At 43.6% G+C, this 19296-nt stretch overlaps 1 protein-coding gene across 8 annotated transcripts in view; it reads left to right on the forward strand.

Annotated features, from left to right (window-relative positions):
* The window catches only part of tln2a (talin 2a), a 77930-nt gene that overhangs the window by 42927 nt on the left and 15707 nt on the right, over positions 1 to 19296 (forward strand). For 4 of the 8 annotated variants that reach the window (XM_029458313.1, XM_029458323.1, XM_029458322.1 and 1 more), the window contains 27 exons: positions 1698 to 1878; positions 2123 to 2236; positions 2446 to 2554; positions 3226 to 3434; positions 4573 to 4671; positions 5330 to 5497; positions 6286 to 6420; positions 6732 to 6891; positions 7260 to 7295; positions 9227 to 9393; positions 11643 to 11771; positions 12563 to 12676; positions 12931 to 13044; positions 13480 to 13659; positions 13977 to 14105; positions 14267 to 14369; positions 14609 to 14817; positions 15677 to 15796; positions 16093 to 16290; positions 16377 to 16516; positions 17138 to 17231; positions 17335 to 17424; positions 17533 to 17655; positions 17753 to 17896; positions 18364 to 18525; positions 18761 to 18901; positions 19057 to 19238. In XM_029458313.1, coding sequence (XP_029314173.1) covers positions 1698 to 1878; positions 2123 to 2236; positions 2446 to 2554; positions 3226 to 3434; positions 4573 to 4671; positions 5330 to 5497; positions 6286 to 6420; positions 6732 to 6891; positions 7260 to 7295; positions 9227 to 9393; positions 11643 to 11771; positions 12563 to 12676; positions 12931 to 13044; positions 13480 to 13659; positions 13977 to 14105; positions 14267 to 14369; positions 14609 to 14817; positions 15677 to 15796; positions 16093 to 16290; positions 16377 to 16516; positions 17138 to 17231; positions 17335 to 17424; positions 17533 to 17655; positions 17753 to 17896; positions 18364 to 18525; positions 18761 to 18901; positions 19057 to 19238 — 3750 coding nt within the window. The remainder of the gene's footprint in view (positions 1 to 1697; positions 1879 to 2122; positions 2237 to 2445; positions 2555 to 3225; positions 3435 to 4572; positions 4672 to 5329; positions 5498 to 6285; positions 6421 to 6731; positions 6892 to 7259; positions 7296 to 9226; positions 9394 to 11642; positions 11772 to 12562; positions 12677 to 12930; positions 13045 to 13479; positions 13660 to 13976; positions 14106 to 14266; positions 14370 to 14608; positions 14818 to 15676; positions 15797 to 16092; positions 16291 to 16376; positions 16517 to 17137; positions 17232 to 17334; positions 17425 to 17532; positions 17656 to 17752; positions 17897 to 18363; positions 18526 to 18760; positions 18902 to 19056; positions 19239 to 19296) is intronic. The other 4 variants (XM_029458326.1, XM_029458327.1, XM_029458325.1 and 1 more) reach the window with 3 other exon arrangements.

Raw genomic sequence — 19296 nt, forward strand, 5'->3', positions numbered from 1 at the left:
ACAGCGGACTCTCGGTGTGGAACTGAAGCCACTTTTCATGTCCCGTCTCAATTGATATTACTTCCCTGCTATAAACTGAGGCTTTTTGCAGCAATTGCTATTGTGTTGCTTTCTTTTTTTTATCTGGGCTTGTGCGCAGGGCCGAAGGCAAAAGTCTTTAATACTGCAAACACATAGCAAGCCAATCTCTGAAAGGCCTTATCTGAGGAAAAACAAAACAAAGCTTTGTCTTCCAGAAGTACACAGTGGGAAGACTCTGCAATGTCGCTCTGCTTTGTGTTCCTGGCCCACTGTCAGAGAACGAGCACAGCCACGTTGCTCGGTGTTGAATCTCTCCCATGAACACATAGGAACTAGAAACATGCTCTCTTTATGTCTTCCGTTTAGCGACCGCATCTCTTCACGTCTTCACGTGTTTCGCCATCGTTTCAGCTCGTCCTATTTGTTAGCGTTAGTGTTCATGGTGTCGCTGTGTATGCCTCTGTATATCATGTGTGCTTTTTGTGAGTGTGAGTTTGCTTGTTAGGTTATTTATTGGCCGGCTTTGTGCTTTGCTCTCTTGTTTTAGTATTTTTGCGAATGGACATTAAAGAGGACCAGGTCTGTTTTCAGTGAAACATTACTCGGCAAAAAAAAAGTTATGGTTCTGTCAATACTGCCCGACAAAGACGGAGAGCAGTAATTAAAGGCAGGGGAGCCAAATCGAAACTGATGAATATTAAAATGAATGGCTTTTTTAAGATGATTATTTTGCACAAGTTTAGAAAAACAAAATGAAACCATAAGGGTGTCAAGGATTGACTGACATTCATTTAGCTGCTGTTACTTCTTGCCTCGTTTATGTGGGACATATTTTGATATTTTGACCAAACGTGTACTGGGGTTTGGGGTTTGGGGTTTGGCTTTGTGGAATAACACTTTGAAGACATTGTACACGAGTACATTTCATCCTTGGAATCGTCTTCTCTGCACATTTGTAGGGCGGAGTATTTATTTTCTACTCGGAGAACTCATTCATCATCATGCTCCGCTGTGATTGGCACAACTTTATCAAGCTGTGAGTCCAGTCATTTGTGTGGCTGAGAGGATAATGACTAATCACAATTCCACCTGATTTATTTCCTCCTTCACTTCCTTTTTGCCGATAAATGCCGATGTGACCATATGAATGAAATTAGAAAGTGCCCTCGTTCTCTGCAAGTGCACCATTTTAAATGGATCCCTGTGACGCTCAGGCTTTATCAACCAAGCACACATTAACTGAGATGTTCCCAGCTTGAGTTGTAAACTTCAACGATGGTGTGATTTAAATCTAAATCATTGTGAATACATGAAAGTTGCCAGATTCCCTCTCTAAAAGAAAACTTTGTTTTCATGCTGTGTGTATAATTCTACTTTAACTTAAAGGAGACGTATCATTACATACAGTTGGGTATCTGAAGCGCCTAACAACCCGCTAACTGTGAAATCAGACAACCCAGTCCAAGCAGAGCAGACTGGGCTGTTTCGGGAGGGGGTCTTAAAGAGACAGGTGCTGAAACGGAGCATTTCAGACAGATGTATTCAGAAAGTATGAGATAAAAATGTGTTTTGAAGTATATGTCTCCTTTAAGACAGGACTTGATGTTTTAGTGACGAGGTATTATCCCTTAACATTTTCTAGATGCTATATTAACTGCCTGCTTGTGTGCCCGCAGGTCCACCATCCTTCAGCAGCAGTTTAATCGCGTGGGCCGGATGGAGCATGGCTCAGTGGCGCTGCCAGGGGTGATTCGCTCCGGCTCCATTGGCACAGAGTCGCTCAGCATGGGCACCATGCCATCTGCTCAACAGCAGATCACAATGGGTCAGATGCACCGTGGACACATGCCACCGCTTGTAAGAACGACAAAAATGTCTCTCAGTGTGATGTTTGTGTATGAAGTTCTGTTAAAGGTGAATGCCCCTCCATACAAGAGTCTGTTTTAGGCTGCACCACTAGACGGGTGTATCATCATCTTTCGTCCCCCTCCTCGTCGCTGGTTCCTACACATGCTAACAATTAGCTACACAAGGTGGCAATCAAATCCCTCTATGTTGCGTTCGGTGAGAAACAAACCTGTTTGTCTTCCTGTATGTGTAGAGTTCAGCACAGCAGGCTCTGATGGGAACCATCAACACCAGTATGCAAGCTGTGCAGAAGGCCCAGATTGACCTAGGGGAGGTGGACAACCTGCCACCACTGGGACAGGACATGGTACAGTGCACATAAAAACCTTCATATACTCGTTCTCTATACACATATTATGCTAATATATCACTTCCAATGCATGCTTTCAGTGAAACGGCCATAAAAGGAAAATGATAGTGATAAATAATAGTGCTGTCTGCAGAATGACGGCCATGTTTTAGATGCATTTCATGCATGCAAAGCAATGATTTGTGTTTTCCCTCTGTGTACCTTAGGCATCCAAGGTTTGGATCCAGAACAAGATGGATGAGTCCAAACACGAGATCCACTCACAGGTCGACGCCATCACTGCAGGAACGGCCTCCGTTGTCAACCTCACAGCTGGTCAGTGGCACGGGCATGACTCAGCAGATTGTGCTCTGCTGCTAAGGCTTAGATATACGGCAAATGTCTTGGTAGTAGAGAAAGACTACATTATGTTTTGTTGAATAGCCCTTTGTGGGATTTATTATGAGCCTTTTAGGAAGGCTTAATGAAGCCAGTGAAAGTGTTAAGATGTGCCCGCAGTTTTACGAGTACATTTTAGGGGTTCCATTTTCTGCAAAGTTAAAATGATCTGGCCAATTAGTAACTTTAAAGCAGAACCTTTCCATCAGTCTGGTGTTCATTAACATGATTGTAGGTCTTGTGTAAAGTCTAATAGTTCCTTCATATCCTGCTGTGGTTTGGTGAATATTGACTGGTGAAGATGTCTGTTGGCTTTGTGCCGTTCTGAACCGTTCCAGGGCGATCGGTAGTTTGTTTTAATTTCATCTGTGCTTTAGAGCGATATCTCTGCACTTTTTTCCCTTTACTAAAATGGGCAGAAGTGTTTGTGCAGTCTCTAGTCTCAGTTAAAGGAACATATGTTTGTCTCCTGGTTGAATTGTTAGGCTGTTTTACAAAGTTAATCGTAAGAAGACTCTTGGCTTTGGATAAGCGTTGTGTTATTACCTTCTGTAGAGTTCTCTTTATCTGATGGCCCTTATTATTCTGTCCCCGCTCCCCGTACGCAGGCGATCCAACTGACACGGACTACACCGCCGTGGGCTGCGCCATCACCACCATCTCCTCCAACCTGACAGAAATGTCAAAGGGTGTGAAGCTGCTGGCTGCACTGATGGAGGACGACATGGGCGGAGGTAATGACCTGATGAGGGCTGCCAGGACACTAGCAGGGGCCGTGTCTGACCTGCTTAAGGCTGTTGAGCCGGCTTCTGGAGAGGTGAGCAAAGGAACCCCGAACCCTGAGATGGTGATGCAATGTCTTGTCAGAACACCAACTGTCTTTTACATTACCGTACATTTTAGAAATGCATCTATAAGTAAGACAACATTTTCAATTTGTCTTTTTATTTTTGGGTTATCTTTGAAATGTGGCAAAGATTGGACACCATAGTGAGCCCGAACCGAATGGAGAAGGCGGGGGGGGGGGCACATGGATGGAGAGGGTGGATAAAATAAAAGACAAATTGAGAATAATGTGTGAAAGTGAAGCCTGAATCTGAATACAGTTGAAATGTTTTTGTTCTTTCCAAAATGACAACCTGAAACATTAATCAAGTTTGCCTCAGAGCTGCTTTACTCTGCGACAAAATATACCATCTCTTAATAATGCAGCGTCTCTCCTGCTCCTCCAAACTACAGCTAATTATATTAACATCCTCTGCTGCTGGCCGCCTTCACATAACTCAATTGTCCAGGTCGGTCTCCATAAAAGACCTCAGGCTGTTCGGCCTTTATGGAAACAGAGCTTAAAAACTTACAAGGACGCTTTGTGCTAATGTAGTCTCCATCTACTTGTGTTGCAATAACTGTAATGTTCTCACTGAGGTCTATTAAGAGTTTGTTGTTGAAGTGTCATTCAGAAGTTAATGTACTGTACATTTGTTGGCTGGTAATCTGCACAATGCACAGGTCTGTCTAGCTTTGGGACGGGGGATATAGCTCTGTTGCCATGCCAATAAATGCCTCTGCATATTCTTTTTAAAGGATGATGTATTTTTTATTAGGCAGATATTAAAGAGTAAATTATTCAGCTCTGTACTTTCGACGAGTTCGTCCCCGGCCAAGCTCCCACGATACAAGTGTTACCGGCTAATCTGGTGTTCTTGTTATGCGTGTATCATATTGCAGTACTAGCAAAACGATATCTTTCTCTGTGTTTAAATAACCAACGACGTGTTGAGCAATGTGCAGAACTCGAATGGCACGATGTTGCTTTAGACATACAGCAGAATAAAACACTTTAAAGGTTACTCAGAAGCCTTTTCAAGATGCAAGGCGTCCAAATGCACTTTTACATCCTGATGGTTTTCTGTGTGTGTGTGTGTGTGTGTGTGTGTGTGTGTGTGTGTGTGCAGCCCAGACAGACCGTGCTGACGGCAGCAGGCAGCATCGGCCAGGCCAGTGGAGACCTCCTGCGCCAGATTGGAGAGAGCGAGACGGACGAGAGGTTCCAGGTAACGCTGCACGCCGTCCGTTTACTGCATCCTCACCACACTCTGTGTAATGTTCCTACAAAGCTCCGTCCTCAGGAACTCTGTTAATCAGAAACACATTGTAACCAGAGGACGACGGAGGAGATGTTGTGCTTTGTTTTGAAGTGAATGCCGTTATAGCGGTCGAGCTTGTGTTTTTCTTTCATGTAGCTCATACTTGGCTGAATCACGGTTGTTATTGTAACGCAACGTTTGCCGAGGATAATGGATCAAATCAATACAACTGGTCTTGCAGCCTGTCAACGCACACGGGAGAATATGTAATTCAGTTATGATGAGTTGTACATGTACATATGATTGTTGTTGCTGCCATTTAATGAGATTAGTCCATTACATAATGTGCAACAAGCACAAGGCCGTTGCTTTTCCTGTTAATAATTCAATACAATGGGAGTTGGATGTCATATTTTCTGTGAAACGTTTCGTAGTTTCCCATCTCCGGACACAATCCCATGGCACAAAGCTACAATTTCTATCTGCACTATCCAAATGCCAGTGCCACAATATGTGTCATTAGTTTATGAGAATAAAAGGACAGACTGCACAGATGTTTGCTGTTTGTGTGTGTGTTTTTATTTTTTTTCCCCATCTTTGCCATCCCTTGTTGTTGTTGTTGTAGGACATCCTGATGAATCTGGCCAAAGCAGTCGCCAACGCCGCAGCCATGATGGTGCTGAAGGCCAAGAACGTGGCCCAGGTTGCGGAGGACGGCGTGCTCCAGAACCGCGTCATTGCTGCTGCCACCCAGTGTGCCCTGTCCACCTCTCAGTTGGTGGCCTGCGCCAAGGTACGAGAATATTCGCGACTAAATCATCATATCGGCGTTTGTGCAATATGCGCTCATTTCCCAAAAAGTAAATTCAGTGGACGTAAACGTTTTATTATGTCGGAACCGTCTCGGATTTGAATGTTATGCTTTGAAGATGGTGTAAGGATGTCGCTCGGGAATCTACTGTGCGTGCATGACAATGCATTTGCTGTTTCATATTCTCTCATAAGTAGACCGTGCAGTGAGGTTTTGGTAAATAGAGATTACCCAAATACATAAATGACCTTCAATTAAGCTGCAGTTAAAAAAGAAATGTTTGGAGCATTGAATATATCAGAATGCACCAAGGCACCGTTAAACATCCTGCGCCAGCATCGCATTTACACATATTTAATTTAACAAGCCACATGCCTCTAATTAGTTGAAATGCCCTCCTGGCTCCAAATGAGAAGAGTTGCATTTACTAAACAAGTCTTCACCTTTCTGCGATGTGATGAGAAGCATCTGCTGAATCCTTTCAAATGGTTTGTTTCCTTCTTTCTGTTTCCTCTGTGTGATGATGTGAAGACTGTTCTAGCAGTGGCTTTACTCTTAATTTAAATTATGTGTACTGCTTATGTTTGGATTAGAGAAGTTAGATGGACGTTTACAATATCTTCCTTCACACATGCGTAACGTTTGCACCACAGGATGCCGCCATTGTTTTTCTCTTTTTCACATGACGTATAAATGGACATGGAGGAGAGTTCTTCACTTTCATGATTCCCCATTATTATTATTTTTAATACTTCCTTACCTTGTTGCAGGTGGTGAGTCCCACTATCAGTTCACCGGTTTGCCAGGAGCAGTTGATTGAAGCCGGAAAGCTGGTGGATCGCTCTGTGGAGAGCTGCGTCCAGGCCTGCCTCTCAGCCACAGAAGATGGCGAGCTCCTCAAACAGGTCAGCCTGATTAATTGCATCGACCAGCGCTGCACTCAACTCTATTGTTTTATGTTTAATTGTTTTGTTTCATCTCAGATTATAGCAAGTTTGACCCAGAAAAGACTTACTGGTGGTTGGAGTCGACTGGTTTCCTACATGTTTAAACTAAACTGGTCTTTTTATTTTATTTAGGGTATTCAGTGTGTGTACTAACTCCCAGCTTAAGCAGCAATGAAGATAATGAGTCCTGTGTGCTTCTCCCTGATGGAATAATGCAGCTTAAGAAACGCAGCACTAACGTTGATGATGTGCTTCATCCTGTGTTGAAGGTGAGCGCAGCGGCCAGCGTGGTGAGTCAGGCTCTGGGAGATCTCCTGCAGCATGTCCGTCAGTACACCTCCAGGGGAGAGCCTATCGGGCGCTACGACCAGGCCACAGACACCATCATGACCGTCACCGAGAACATCTTCAGCTCGATGGGAGACGCAGGTGAGTCCAAGAGAGGATACTAATTGTGCATCCACATGCAGCCATTTTTGGGGACTTTTTCCAATATGGCAAATGCTATAAAATACAGAAGGCTGAAATATTAATGCACTTTTGTTTGTGATTGTAAGTAAGTATGCATGGAACAGGTTAATTAACTTCCCATAAAATGCAAATGTATTTTTGATTTTAAAATAAATCTTTGTGTCAGCTACAGTACAAACCAGAGCCAGCTACTTTCAGTGAGGTTTTAGTTGTTGTTAGCCGTACAGGCCGCACGGCTCTACGGATGTCTTTGATCGCTCGGTCCGCCACTCTGGACTGAAATATCTCCACAACTATTGTATGGATTGCCATGACATTTTTTGCAGACATTCATGGTGCCCAGAGGATGAAGCCTGACATTGGTGAGCCTCTGACCTTTCCTCCAGCGCCACCGTGAGGCTGACATTTGTAGTTTTAAAGTGAAACATCTGAACAACTGTTGGGTGGATTGCCATGAAATTTGGTACAGATATTCACATCCCCCTCAGGATTAAATTACCACTTTTTGCAAATCCCTTATATTTTAATCTGGAGCCATCATCAGATCATAATTTCAATTTGTCCAATACTTCTATTCATGACCAAAACTACTGACATTATCGTCAGCCTCAGGTCGGTGTTAAGTACTAATTAGCAAATGTCAGCATGCTAATATGCTAAATTAAATCGCTGAACATAGTTAACATTATACCTGCTAAACGTCAGCACCTTCCTGTTTATCAGCATGTTAGCGTTGTCATTGTGAGCATGTTAGCATGCTGATGTTAGCATTTGTCTAAGTGCAGTCCACAGAGCCAGTGGCTGCAGACTCTCTGATCTTTTATTGATAATATAAATAAAGAATTAAGATAAAGGGAAAGAAATGCTCTTATAGAGTTATAGATCATTTATGGTAAAAAATAAGAAACTAAGAACAAAAAAACTGCAAAGTAGCTGATGGTTTGGAAACGCAGCTCAGTATTGATATTGCAGTGTTTTTGTCTTATTTGAAAGCTATCTTATTTTGAAATTTGATTTTTTTTTGTCGTACTGTTGGCAGTTACTTGCATTTTTACACGTTTTGTGACCAACGCCTGATGCTCAATGCAACCCACCAAAACGTTTTCAAATGAATACGACACCATTTTGGTTTCCTGTCGTGCTTTTTGAAGTCCTGTAATCTCAGCTGCAAAAACTTGCTTTCCATAGCCTCTAAAGTTTCTGCTTTCCGAGTAGATGTCTCACTGTGTGTCCGTGCTTCATCCCATCTTCTCCTCAGAGAGACTGGCATGATGGTGGGTGTAAATGGACTGCTGTCAGCCATGGTGAAGCCACAGAGAAAAAGCTGACAGTGATGTAAGCAAGTCTGACAGCAGAGAAAGACAGTTGGATAGAAGGAGATTCACAGAGAACGTCCCGGGCCAGCAGTCAGCTTAGCCGAATTGATTGGTTTGATGGACATGTAGAATTGCTGTCTGCTCTGCTGAGCCCTGACTACGAGCAGCTACTTTGGCAAATATCGCCTTTTGAACTGGTGTCAAATATGTCCGGTTATGTCACACCTGCAGAAAGAGTGAATCCAGGTGTGTGAGTGTTGGCAGGTGCATTCACATGTTCGCCAAATAGCTTGTGTGGTGTGCCAGGTCTGCTTCGACGGAGAGAATAGAGACAACAACCCTTCTGTCTTTTCTCATTAGTCTGATTCTAATAATATTCCGTCTAATTGTGTGTTCACGAGTCTTCTACAGGTGTTAAAACATGATGCACATCCGATCAGGGAGAGCAGTACAACCGTGCAAGAGATTCAGCCACACGAGATGTTTTGTTTCTTGTTTCCTCTCACCAGGTGCTTTTCGATCAATCTGTTTAAAAGTCTCCTATTGTTCACGACTTCAGTCACAATATTGCTCCACTTACTGCCAACGATTTTAACAAGTATGCTTTGAATTTCTCTTACTGACACAAACGGAAATGGTGTCAAATAAAAAATCAATGCAGTTTTGTTGAGATATTTATCTGCTCCACTCAGTTTTGCCAGCATTGCACCGTTATCCCCAAATGACGCAGAAGAAAGCAGTAATCGGGCGTCGTTTGATTTGTATTGCAGGCGGTTCGAGAAATGAAGATGTTTTTGATGATAAACTCAGGAGGACTTTCAGCACAAGGATAGAGCTACGCAGTTGCATTTAAAACCACAGCGTTAACCTCTTATTAGTATGACTCATCCATTAATCCACTTCTCTCCAACATTTGTCATCTCTCTCCCCTTCCCCTCGCCTCCGCACTTTCTCTGTCCTCTCTCATCACGTCTCAGGAGAGATGGTTCGTCAGGCGCGGGTGTTGGCTCAGGCTACCTCCGACCTGGTGAATGCCATGAGGTCTGACGCTGAGGCCGAGGTGGACGTGGACAACTCTAAGAAGTTGCTGGCGGCTGCTAAACTGCTGGCTGACGCCACCGCAAGGATGGTAGAGGCAGCAAAGGTAAGCAGCGCGTGAGACGCAAAGCATAGGACATTATCTCAACGAGATGAAAAGTACAGGGCGACCTTTTCAGTGACAGCAGAGGGGTGTGTGTGTGTGTGTGTGTGTGTGTGTGTGTGTGTGTGTGTGTGTGTGTGTGTGTGTGTGTGTGTAGTGTGAGATTCTGCATTCCTTCGTCAATGAGAGTTGAACTTTAAAGCTTTCTTTAATGATAATAAAAAATAAGAGTCCCAAGGTGTGTTTGTGAAAGAGTTGATGAACATCTGCACACGTGGTCACGTGGGTCCAGACATTAAATTAGTGACCGGTTTTATGGGTTTGCAGAGTTTTTTCCTTTCTAATTAGATTTGTCTGAATTTAGAGATCTGAGTTGTGAATGAGAACATGTGTCTCAGTTAAAACACCTTGTGTGATTTAATTACCTAAACCAAGGAGGTTGTGTTTTCAGCTGTCGGCAAGAGAACGGAAAAGCTACTAGCCCGATATTCATGAAACTTTGTTGAAGCACAGGCCAAAGAAGGAGCCACTAATTTGAAACATGAATAATGTTGCGATGGAGCGTTTGTGCTGCATTCATGTGGAAATAATCCGAAAGTAACTTTGACTGGGAAAATTCACAAAAAAAACTTGCTATCAACGTTTTTATTAAAAGCTCTGAGCAATAAAATACATCATCTGTGTAGTGTCCGTGTTGTTTCCACATTAAGACTTAAAGCTAATGAACATACAAAGTTGGAAATGGAACCATCCAAGGAGCACTTGAATGCACCGTTGTCCTTGGCGGAGGTCTGCGTTCTCAGAGTGCCATTCTAGTTATTCAATTATTTACTCTCCATGTAGCAGCTGCAGGATGAGGCTTAGATATCCCTTTCAGACAACAAGTAAGATGGGATTGCTTTTAGAGTTGCTGCAATCCTTTGCTCGATACAGAAGGCAACTTGGAGCTCTCCGAGCCACACTTTATTCTCTTTAATCTCATGAACATTAAACCCCTTAATAAGTACAAAATATAACTTTACTTTTACTTTGCTGGCTCTACGCTCCATGTTGCATATCTTGTGTTAACATGGGAGTGGACAGTTTTAATGAATTGGAACTAAACAGTCCTGTGTCGCACATTGATTTGTACACAGCCTGCTCTAATCCTTTGGTTTATTCAAGTGCCAGGAATAAGCCCATGAAGACATCTGTGTGAATAATCAAACACATTAGAATCCATACAGCGTTTACATTTCCCATCCAGTCCTTCTCACACCTCCCAGCGTAGCGTGATGTAAAGAGGAAGAAGACGTCGAACTCTTCTTCACAGACTGCTAAAGGGCACGCTCCTCTATCCAAACTGTTTATCTGCTATCGCTCTGCATCAGTCTCATTATCTGTCTGCAGAATCACACACTGATATTAATAACGCTCCTCTTCCACCATGAAAATGAAATGACGCCCTCCAGCTGGTTGGATGCCAGACTTGTCGCTGTCACAGCTGTACATGTATCCGTGTCAATGGAGGCTGACGCTCCACCCGGCCGTTGCCTTAGTAACTGATTAATCGTCGGACTGTATGTTTACGTCGTGCAACGATTCGACGCTTATTATACATGTATTGTTTGGCTGTGAAACAGACCTCCCCCATTATGACTTATTGCATGTGATATCTTGTTAGTTCCTCTTGAAATCTTCACTTTTTAAAAATAATTATGCAAATTGACAAATGGTGTCAGCGGTTGCCAACGGGCAAGATGACAGCTGCTGTCACCGATTTGAAGCTCTGGGCACTAACGTCGTTTTACTGTGATTAACACAAAATGATGAAACGAAACATCGATTTTAAATTACTAGTTATGAAAACAGAAAATATTCTTCTGCTCGTACACTCTAGCTGTGGGGTTAAAACGCCCCCCGATGACACAGGTTGTCAGTAACGGGAACACTCACCTCTAGCTGCAGTAGAAGCTACCGAGCTTCCAATTAATTAACCTAATGGATGCAGGCTTAGCTTCCCTTCTCTCCAGCAGCAGGAGATATTGGTCTCCACTGAACTAGGTTAACTTGCACCGCTGGTTTTCATAAACGGGTGAAGATGGAAAGAGCTGCTTGTTAATATGAATTAAAGCGTTTAAAGGTGATGGAGACGAACTGCAGAGGGGTTCAGTTCAGTGATTTTAAATCTGCGTCATGTTCAAAGGTCTGACTACTGTGTGTGTGTGTGTGTGTGTGTGTGTGTGTGTGTGTGTGTGTGTGTGTGTTCTCAGGGTGCAGCTGCGTACCCAGAGAATGAGGACCAGCAGCAAAGACTGAGGGAGGCTGCAGAGGGGCTGCGTGTGGCCACCAACGCTGCTGCTCAGAATGCCATTAAGAAGAAACTGATCAACAGACTGGAGGTCAGTGACGACGGCTGAACCTTTAACACACTGTGTCCCAAGAGAAATGGCTACTTCAGGCAATATTTACAATACAAAAGAAGTTTCAAAGATTCACATTTCTCCTTAAGTTGAGCGCAGGTCGGTTGTAAATAGCCTGTGGCTGCTTGACCTCTCCTGACACATGTTGTTATGTCTTTATTTGCTGTATTTTATACAGCCTTATTTGTGTGCAAATAGAAAATAAAAACATGACATTAACACAAAGACCAATCCTAAATGTCACCATCTCTATAAAGCACCAATTGGAGGCCTCACTTGGCTTAGAAGTTGATTTCAGCAGCAAGTCTTTCAACATTAAATGTCAGGGTTCTGAGACCGATGTAGGTTTGTTGTTGCTCTTCTCAAATATTCGTGAAATAGGAAAAGGAGTCCTCCATCATCAGAATGGATCCCAAGGTGCTCGTGTGCCTCAGGGTTATTTGACTCGTGTCTCAATTACACTTCAAACTGAAATATTAAGCTCATTAACGAGGTTAATGAATTGTTACACGCTCAACAAGTTTCTTGTACTTTTAAAGTTCACGATTATTAGTTGTCACAATATTAGGATGTTGTATCTACATTATTTCTTTTAGTTTTGTATAAGTTAAGTGTAAGACCTTAAATTGAACTTGTACATTTAAGGGTAAAACATTTATTTATACTGTATTTACACATTACATCCAGATTTAAAAACCCTTGGCTTACACAGACACAGAGCTACTGTTTCTCCATATTTTACATGTGGATGTTTTTATGGATCTCCTCAGAATGCCGCCAAGCAAGCTGCTGCTGCGGCCACGCAGACCATCGCTGCTGCTCAAAACGCTGCTGCCTCCAACAAGAACACTGCTGCTCACCAGCAGCTGGTGCAGAGCTGTAAGGTGAGGATCAGTGCAGACATCTTCCTTCTTTTTAATAAAAGGATTTCAAATGATAACTTCCTAATATTTTTTATTTAATGACACTGTGTGCATACAAATTGCTTGATGATTTATAAAATAGTATAATAGAGGGATTTTATACTGAGGGTTTTATTTGAACTATGAAGTCTCCATTTTGACTGTGTGTGTGTGTGTGTGTGTGTGTGTGTGTGTGTGTGTGTGTGTGTGTGTGTGTGTGTGTGTGTTGTGTATAGGCAGTGGCGGACCACATCCCACAACTCGTCCAGGGGGTGCGCGGCAGTCAGGCCAAAGCAGAGGACATCAGTGCACAACTAGCGCTCATCATTGCCAGCCAGAACTTCTTACAGGTGCAGCACACACCACACACACACACACACACACACACCTTGGAGAGGAGATTGTTAAAACTTTACGTCCACATGCTCAAATAGAGTAACTTCAGTCCTACATTAGGAACCAGGCTGAACAAGGTATAAATAGTGTTCCTGCCGTGTGGGGATCCATTGAAAATAGGCCTGTAACCTCTTTTTGGAGTAAGCAGGCAGTTAAAGACGCAGCGGTGGGATTATGTGTTTAATGCATCTGTTGCACTTTCAACGCTGATGGAGGACCGTGGAGTCGACACAAATACCAACACATCATTTAACCTTTTGTTGCTTGTTGTCGCCCGGAGCTGCGTTTAGTTTCCTCGGCAGGTTCTTAATGCTTTAAGGGGAAAATATCATTTTTATTGAAGGTCAAAGGTATTTTTTCTTTTCTCCCTTTTTTCTTTTAAACTGCAGCCGGGAAGTAAGATGGTGACCTCGGCCAAATCCTCCGTTCCCACGGTAACGGATCAAGCTGCAGCCATGCAACTGGGTCAGTGTGCCAAGAACCTGGCCACCTGCCTGGCTGAGCTGAGGACGTCTGCACAGAAGGTAGTGCACAGGCGCAAAGAGGCACTCTCACATGAGTGCATGCAGGAAAGTCACTACATTTTACATACATGCAGTCATCATTGCAGACAGACACTGTGCCTGCTTCGTGGTTAAAATCATGGCATTGGCAATAATAAAGTCAAAAAGTAATTATGTTTACTGCTTAATCCACAGCAGATGCACTGAATTGTAAACTGCTGTACTAAATTGCGAGTGTATGTTTTGTGTAGCGGTTGTTTGAGTTTATAACGAGCCTAAACTCACAAGAAGATTATCTTTTAAAGGATCACTCCACAAGTAATAATCCCTGTAACTATGTGAATTATGAGTGACAGCAGACTCTTTTTTTTTTTTCTTTCTAGGCTCATGAAGCCTGCGGCCCCATGGAGATCGACTCTGCGCTCACTGCCATCCAGACCCTGAGATGTGAGCTGCAAGATGCCATGCTGGCTGCCGTTAATGCCCAACTGAAACCACTACCTGGAGAATCGGTAAGAGATGTTGTTGTTCCTTTAGACCCGTGAAGTTAAATCAAGTTCTACAAAAGATATCGACCACCAGCAACTCGTGCCTGAAGCGGTGTTTGATGGGTTTGCGACCTATATATAATATTTAGTCACTTACATTCACAAACCTTTCCCCTCTGCTGTAGTTGGAGAAGTGTGCTCAGGATCTGGGCAGCACTTCTAAGTCGGTGGGATCCTCCATGGCTCAGCTGCTCACCTGTGCTGCACAAGGAAACGAGCACTACACAGGTTCGTACTGCTGACGTACTGACGGAAACGCTTGAACCTCTACCAAGGAGCGGAGGTCATCTAATCGCCTCGTTTTCAAATAAACTCATTTCTTGACTCTTTAGTCATAAACATGCGATGTTTGCTGTGAACATACAAAATCCCAACAGCCACCGTCTACAACGACCCAATACTACGTGACTTGATGTCTCTGAGATACTTTCTGATGGTGGTTCTGTTGCCTCTGATCCTGTGTGTAGGAATAGCAGCCAGGGAGACGGCTCAGGCCCTGAGAACCCTGGCCCAGGCGGCCCGCGGCGTCGCCGCCTCCACCACAGACCCCAATGCTGCGGCAGCCATGCTGGACTCCGCTCGGGATGTTATGGAGGGCTCGGCGCTTCTCATTCATGAGGCCAAGCAGGCACTGATTTCCCAAGGAGACGCTGAGAGTCAGCAGAGGCTGGCGCAGGTGAGATGGTTCAGGATTGCTCCGGGGTATGGACACTGTTCTGCATGTCTGTCTACCCCATCAAATATCACTGCAACCTCATCATCTCCCCCCTCCAAAGGTTAATGTTATCAATCTACACGTTTTATCTTAAGTTAGAACTCTTGTATGAGTCTGAATTTGGACTGGATCACACAGTTTAATGATGCTCAGCATTTCATAGAACACATGTTTGTCTGTGTTTTACATGGTAGTAATGTGACTTTTAAAGGTGGCTAAAATAATCTGTTCATTTGTAAGAAATGAAACGTGCAGCCATGTGAACTTGAAAGGAAAGTCAGCTGTTTTGGTCAACAGTGCTCAATATATTTAATATTTTCATATAGAATCTGATTAAATCTGAGTCTGATGAATGTCTGCATCTGCTGAGGAATACATGAACGTGAACACCTGTCAAATATAGCAAGGGACTCCTTTAATAAACCTGGTGGCACATTTATAGGCCAAGTACCTTTTTTAAATTATTAATTATTAGTTTTTCTCTTTTTTAAATGTCAAGAGAAAAACACAAAATACTCTTAATACAATACGACTTATATAAGATTAAGTTAAGAAGCCTTTTTAACTTACTGGCTCTTTGTTCAATAAGGTCCCTTTCATGTTGTCTACACACACACACACACACACACACACACACACACACACACACAGTTATTGGTTGATAGGCATAAAAGAAAAATTCTAAAACGTGTATATCAATTATTCTGCAAGACCACCTTGCTATTCAGCATTTTAAATTCAGAGTTCTAGCTCAGCCTGCTCGCTGTGTGCAGAGAACACGCTCTAACCCAGTCTGCTGTGAACCTGCTGTGTGTTCCAGGTGGCCAAGGCTGTGTCTCATTCCCTGAATAACTGCGTCAACTGTCTGCCCGGCCAGAAGGATGTGGACATGGCTCTCAAGAGCATCGGGGAGGCCAGCAAGAAGCTGCTGATTGAAACTGTGAGTTTAGTTTTATGACTCACCAAATTATCATCGCATCATGTGTTTCTTTAAACGCCCCGCAGCAACAACAACAAAAAGCTCCTCGAGGAAAGTATCGCGATAAATGACACATAAGGGAAATTGCATCTGTTTGAATGGGGCTTAGATATAGTATTTCTTTAGTTGAGTGCTTATCCACAGTTTACAATGAACTGGCGTTGTGGTTGCTGTCACATCTACATCTAAGTGTTATTTAATTAACTAAAGGTAAATATCTTTCTTTCCTCATGAACTCCTCCTTTTATGTCGTTCAGATCCCTCCAGCCTCCAGGTCCTTCCAGGAAGCCCAGAGCGGGCTGAGCCAAACGGCAGCCGAGCTGAACCAGTCGGCCGGCGACGTGGTCCACGCCTCCAGAGGCTCCAGCAGCCAGCTGGCGATGGCGTCTGGCAAGTTCAGCGAAGACTTTGATGAGTTCCTGGATGCTGGTATAGAGATGGCCGGGCACACTCAGGTCGGTCTTGTTACCACTCCTAACAAAATTAGGATTTCAAATTAGAAAATATTTTCATATGTTGTTATAATAATCTGTCATTCTAGAAAAAGGACGACCAGGTGCAGGTGATTGGTAACCTGAAGAACATCTCGATGGCCTCTAGCAAGCTGCTGCTGGCAGCCAAGAGTCTGTCAGTCGACCCTGCAGCAGCAAATGCCAAGAACCTGCTCTCTGCAGCTGCAAGGTACCACAACCAGCCACACACACACACACACCTACACGTTGTGTGTTTATTATTCATCTAGGCCTGTCGCGATCATTGTGTGCATAACCATGTCATTCACAATTTAGCCAACATAATGCCAGAATAAACAGCAGGATTTTCCCAACTGTTATAAGAGCCAGAGAGACGCATTGTTTTGGTTGTGTGGGTTTATTTTATTTATGTTTTTATTTATTTAGGAAATAAAATAAATTCACAGTCCAATTCCAGTGTCTGAATATTATTAAAAATAACGAGTTCATTGCTCTCTGAAGGGTTGTACTTTCATTATTAGGCTATTATATTATAATTATATCAGTGGCGTAAAATGGTCTTAAAAGGACAATAATATCATATATCACAATTATTTCTGGGACAATATATTAATTCTTAATATTCCCTATATAGTAGGAAACATTCATCTTTCCAAATGATGAACTGCATGAGCTTGCACACAAACAGACAGATGTACACAAGGCTGCAACCTCCAGTGAATGTGCTCACACATGTCAACGCCTGCATACTCCCAAACGCTTGTTACCGTACACCTTCAATGACTAGAGTGTGATTTTCTTTCTTCCTCTGCTTGTTCATTTGTTTCAGGGCAGTGACTGACAGCATTAACCAGCTGATCACGCTGTGCACACAGCAGGCTCCTGGCCAGAACGAGTGTGACAACGCCCTGAGAGAGTTGGAGGTAAACAGAACTTTACAACCTTGTGAGCGAGGACTGATGGGAGATTTAATCTAGGTTTATTCACCATGGTCTCTAATTCTCCCACTTGGCCTTCATCTCCCAGGCTGTCAGAGGAATGCTGGACAATCCCAACGAGCCGGTCAGTGACCTCTCCTACTTCGACAGCATCGAGAGTGTGATGGAGAACTCCAAGGTAGGCCTGCGATCAAACACACGAGCGCTCTGCCCACACAGAGCTTAGCATCCTAAACGCTCCTTCGTCTCTCTTTGTTCTGCTGACGTGCCCCTTTGTTCCGTCCAGGTCCTGGGAGAGTCGATGGCAGGTATTTCTCAGAACTGCAAGACTGGAGATGTGTCGGCGTTTGGAGACAGCGTGGGATCAGCCTCAAAAGCCCTTTGTGGCCTCACTGAAGCTGCGGGTCAGGTACTGAATGTGGAGAAACAACTCTCACAGTGCAGGAGCTTTTAAATCACAATGCATGATGATAATGGGAGGTTTTTTTTTGTTTTCTTTCACACAGGCCGCCTATCTGGTGGGTGTGTCTGATCCCAACAGTCAGGCAGGGCATCAGGGGTTAGTGGATCCCATCCAGTTTGCCAAAGCCAACCAGGCAATCCAGATGGCCTGTCAGAACCTCGTGGACCCCGACAGTAGTCCCTCCCAGGCATGCACTTACATTGTTCTCTTTTTCACCATGCCTAAGCTGTACGAATGTTAAAGTCATAACAAGCAGAACATAATTACATTTTCTTCAAACTATTGAAGCTGAAAAAGCCCAATTTTTTTTGTTGATTTTATGCAATCACCTGATGCAGAAATGTGAAACTGTGTAGCCAAATGCCTTCACTGCAGGTGGTCTGAAAGTCCAATATTTACCTCCATTATCATCTTTTTGTTTACTTCAACAACCGTCTCTGTTGAAGACAGATACAGCCTCATTATAAGCCCCCAACAGCGTTTTTACATGAGTCACTTTCCAGCTCAGCAGTCCACACCAGAAGTGAAGGTGCAGAAGTAAAACACCTTTTAGCACATAGAAATGTCAGCGGTACCAACGCTGGACTTTCACCTGGCTATGATTTCATATACAATCTCAGTTACTGATTTAACATCCTGTTTATCATGTGGCAGGTGCTCTCTGCAGCCACCATTGTCGCTAAGCACACCTCGGCGCTGTGCAACGCCTGCCGACTGGCTTCCTCCAGGACGACCAACCCAGTCGCCAAGAGGCACTTTGTCCAGTCCGCCAAGGAGGTGGCCAACAGCACCGCCAACTTGGTCAAAACCATCAAGGTAGGATTTCTTTGCCAATTGGATTTTTATGAGATTTTGAAGAATCCTATTTTAAAAGAAACGTTTGTGAGTCATATCCGCTCATTCTGTTTGACAGACGTTTGACATTCTGTCTGTCAAACGTCTGTCAATGATTAGTTTAATTCTTGACTCTTGGGTTAGACAACCTATTTGGCATTTGAGTTTAATCAGATTTGTGTCATGCTGCCTTCATACTCCATCTCTCACTGTCCAGGCTTTAGATGGGGATTTCTCAGATGAGAACAGGGGCAAGTGTCGAGTCGCCACAGCTCCGCTCATCGAGGCTGTTGAAAACCTCACAACATTTGCTTCCAACCCCGAGTTTGCCAGCATCCCGGCTCAAATCAGCAATGAGGTACGACCACGTGAACATTAGTGTCTGAAGTATTCCTGCGCAGCTATTATTAGATCAATAATCAAAGTGTTAAAGCAAATAGTGTAATATGCAGAAAGAATTACAGGATATTGTATTAAATGCATTCATTTCTGCATTCTTTTGTTTTGCTGTAGGGCTTTGCGGCACAGGAGCCCATCCTCCAATCGGCGCGCTCCATGCTTGACAGCTCCACCTACCTGCTCAAGACTGCACGCTCATTGGTTATCAACCCCAAAGACCCGCCCACCTGGTCTGTTCTGGCTGGTCACTCTCGTACCGTGTCCGACTCCATCAAGAGTCTCATCACAGCCATCCGGTTAGTGATATATATATATATACGTGTGTATGTATATGTATTCTGATGTAACAAATAG

The sequence above is a fragment of the Cottoperca gobio genome, chromosome 3 (genome assembly GCF_900634415.1).
Source record: "Cottoperca gobio chromosome 3, fCotGob3.1, whole genome shotgun sequence".
In the NCBI taxonomy this organism is placed as follows: Eukaryota; Metazoa; Chordata; class Actinopteri; order Perciformes; family Bovichtidae; genus Cottoperca; species Cottoperca gobio.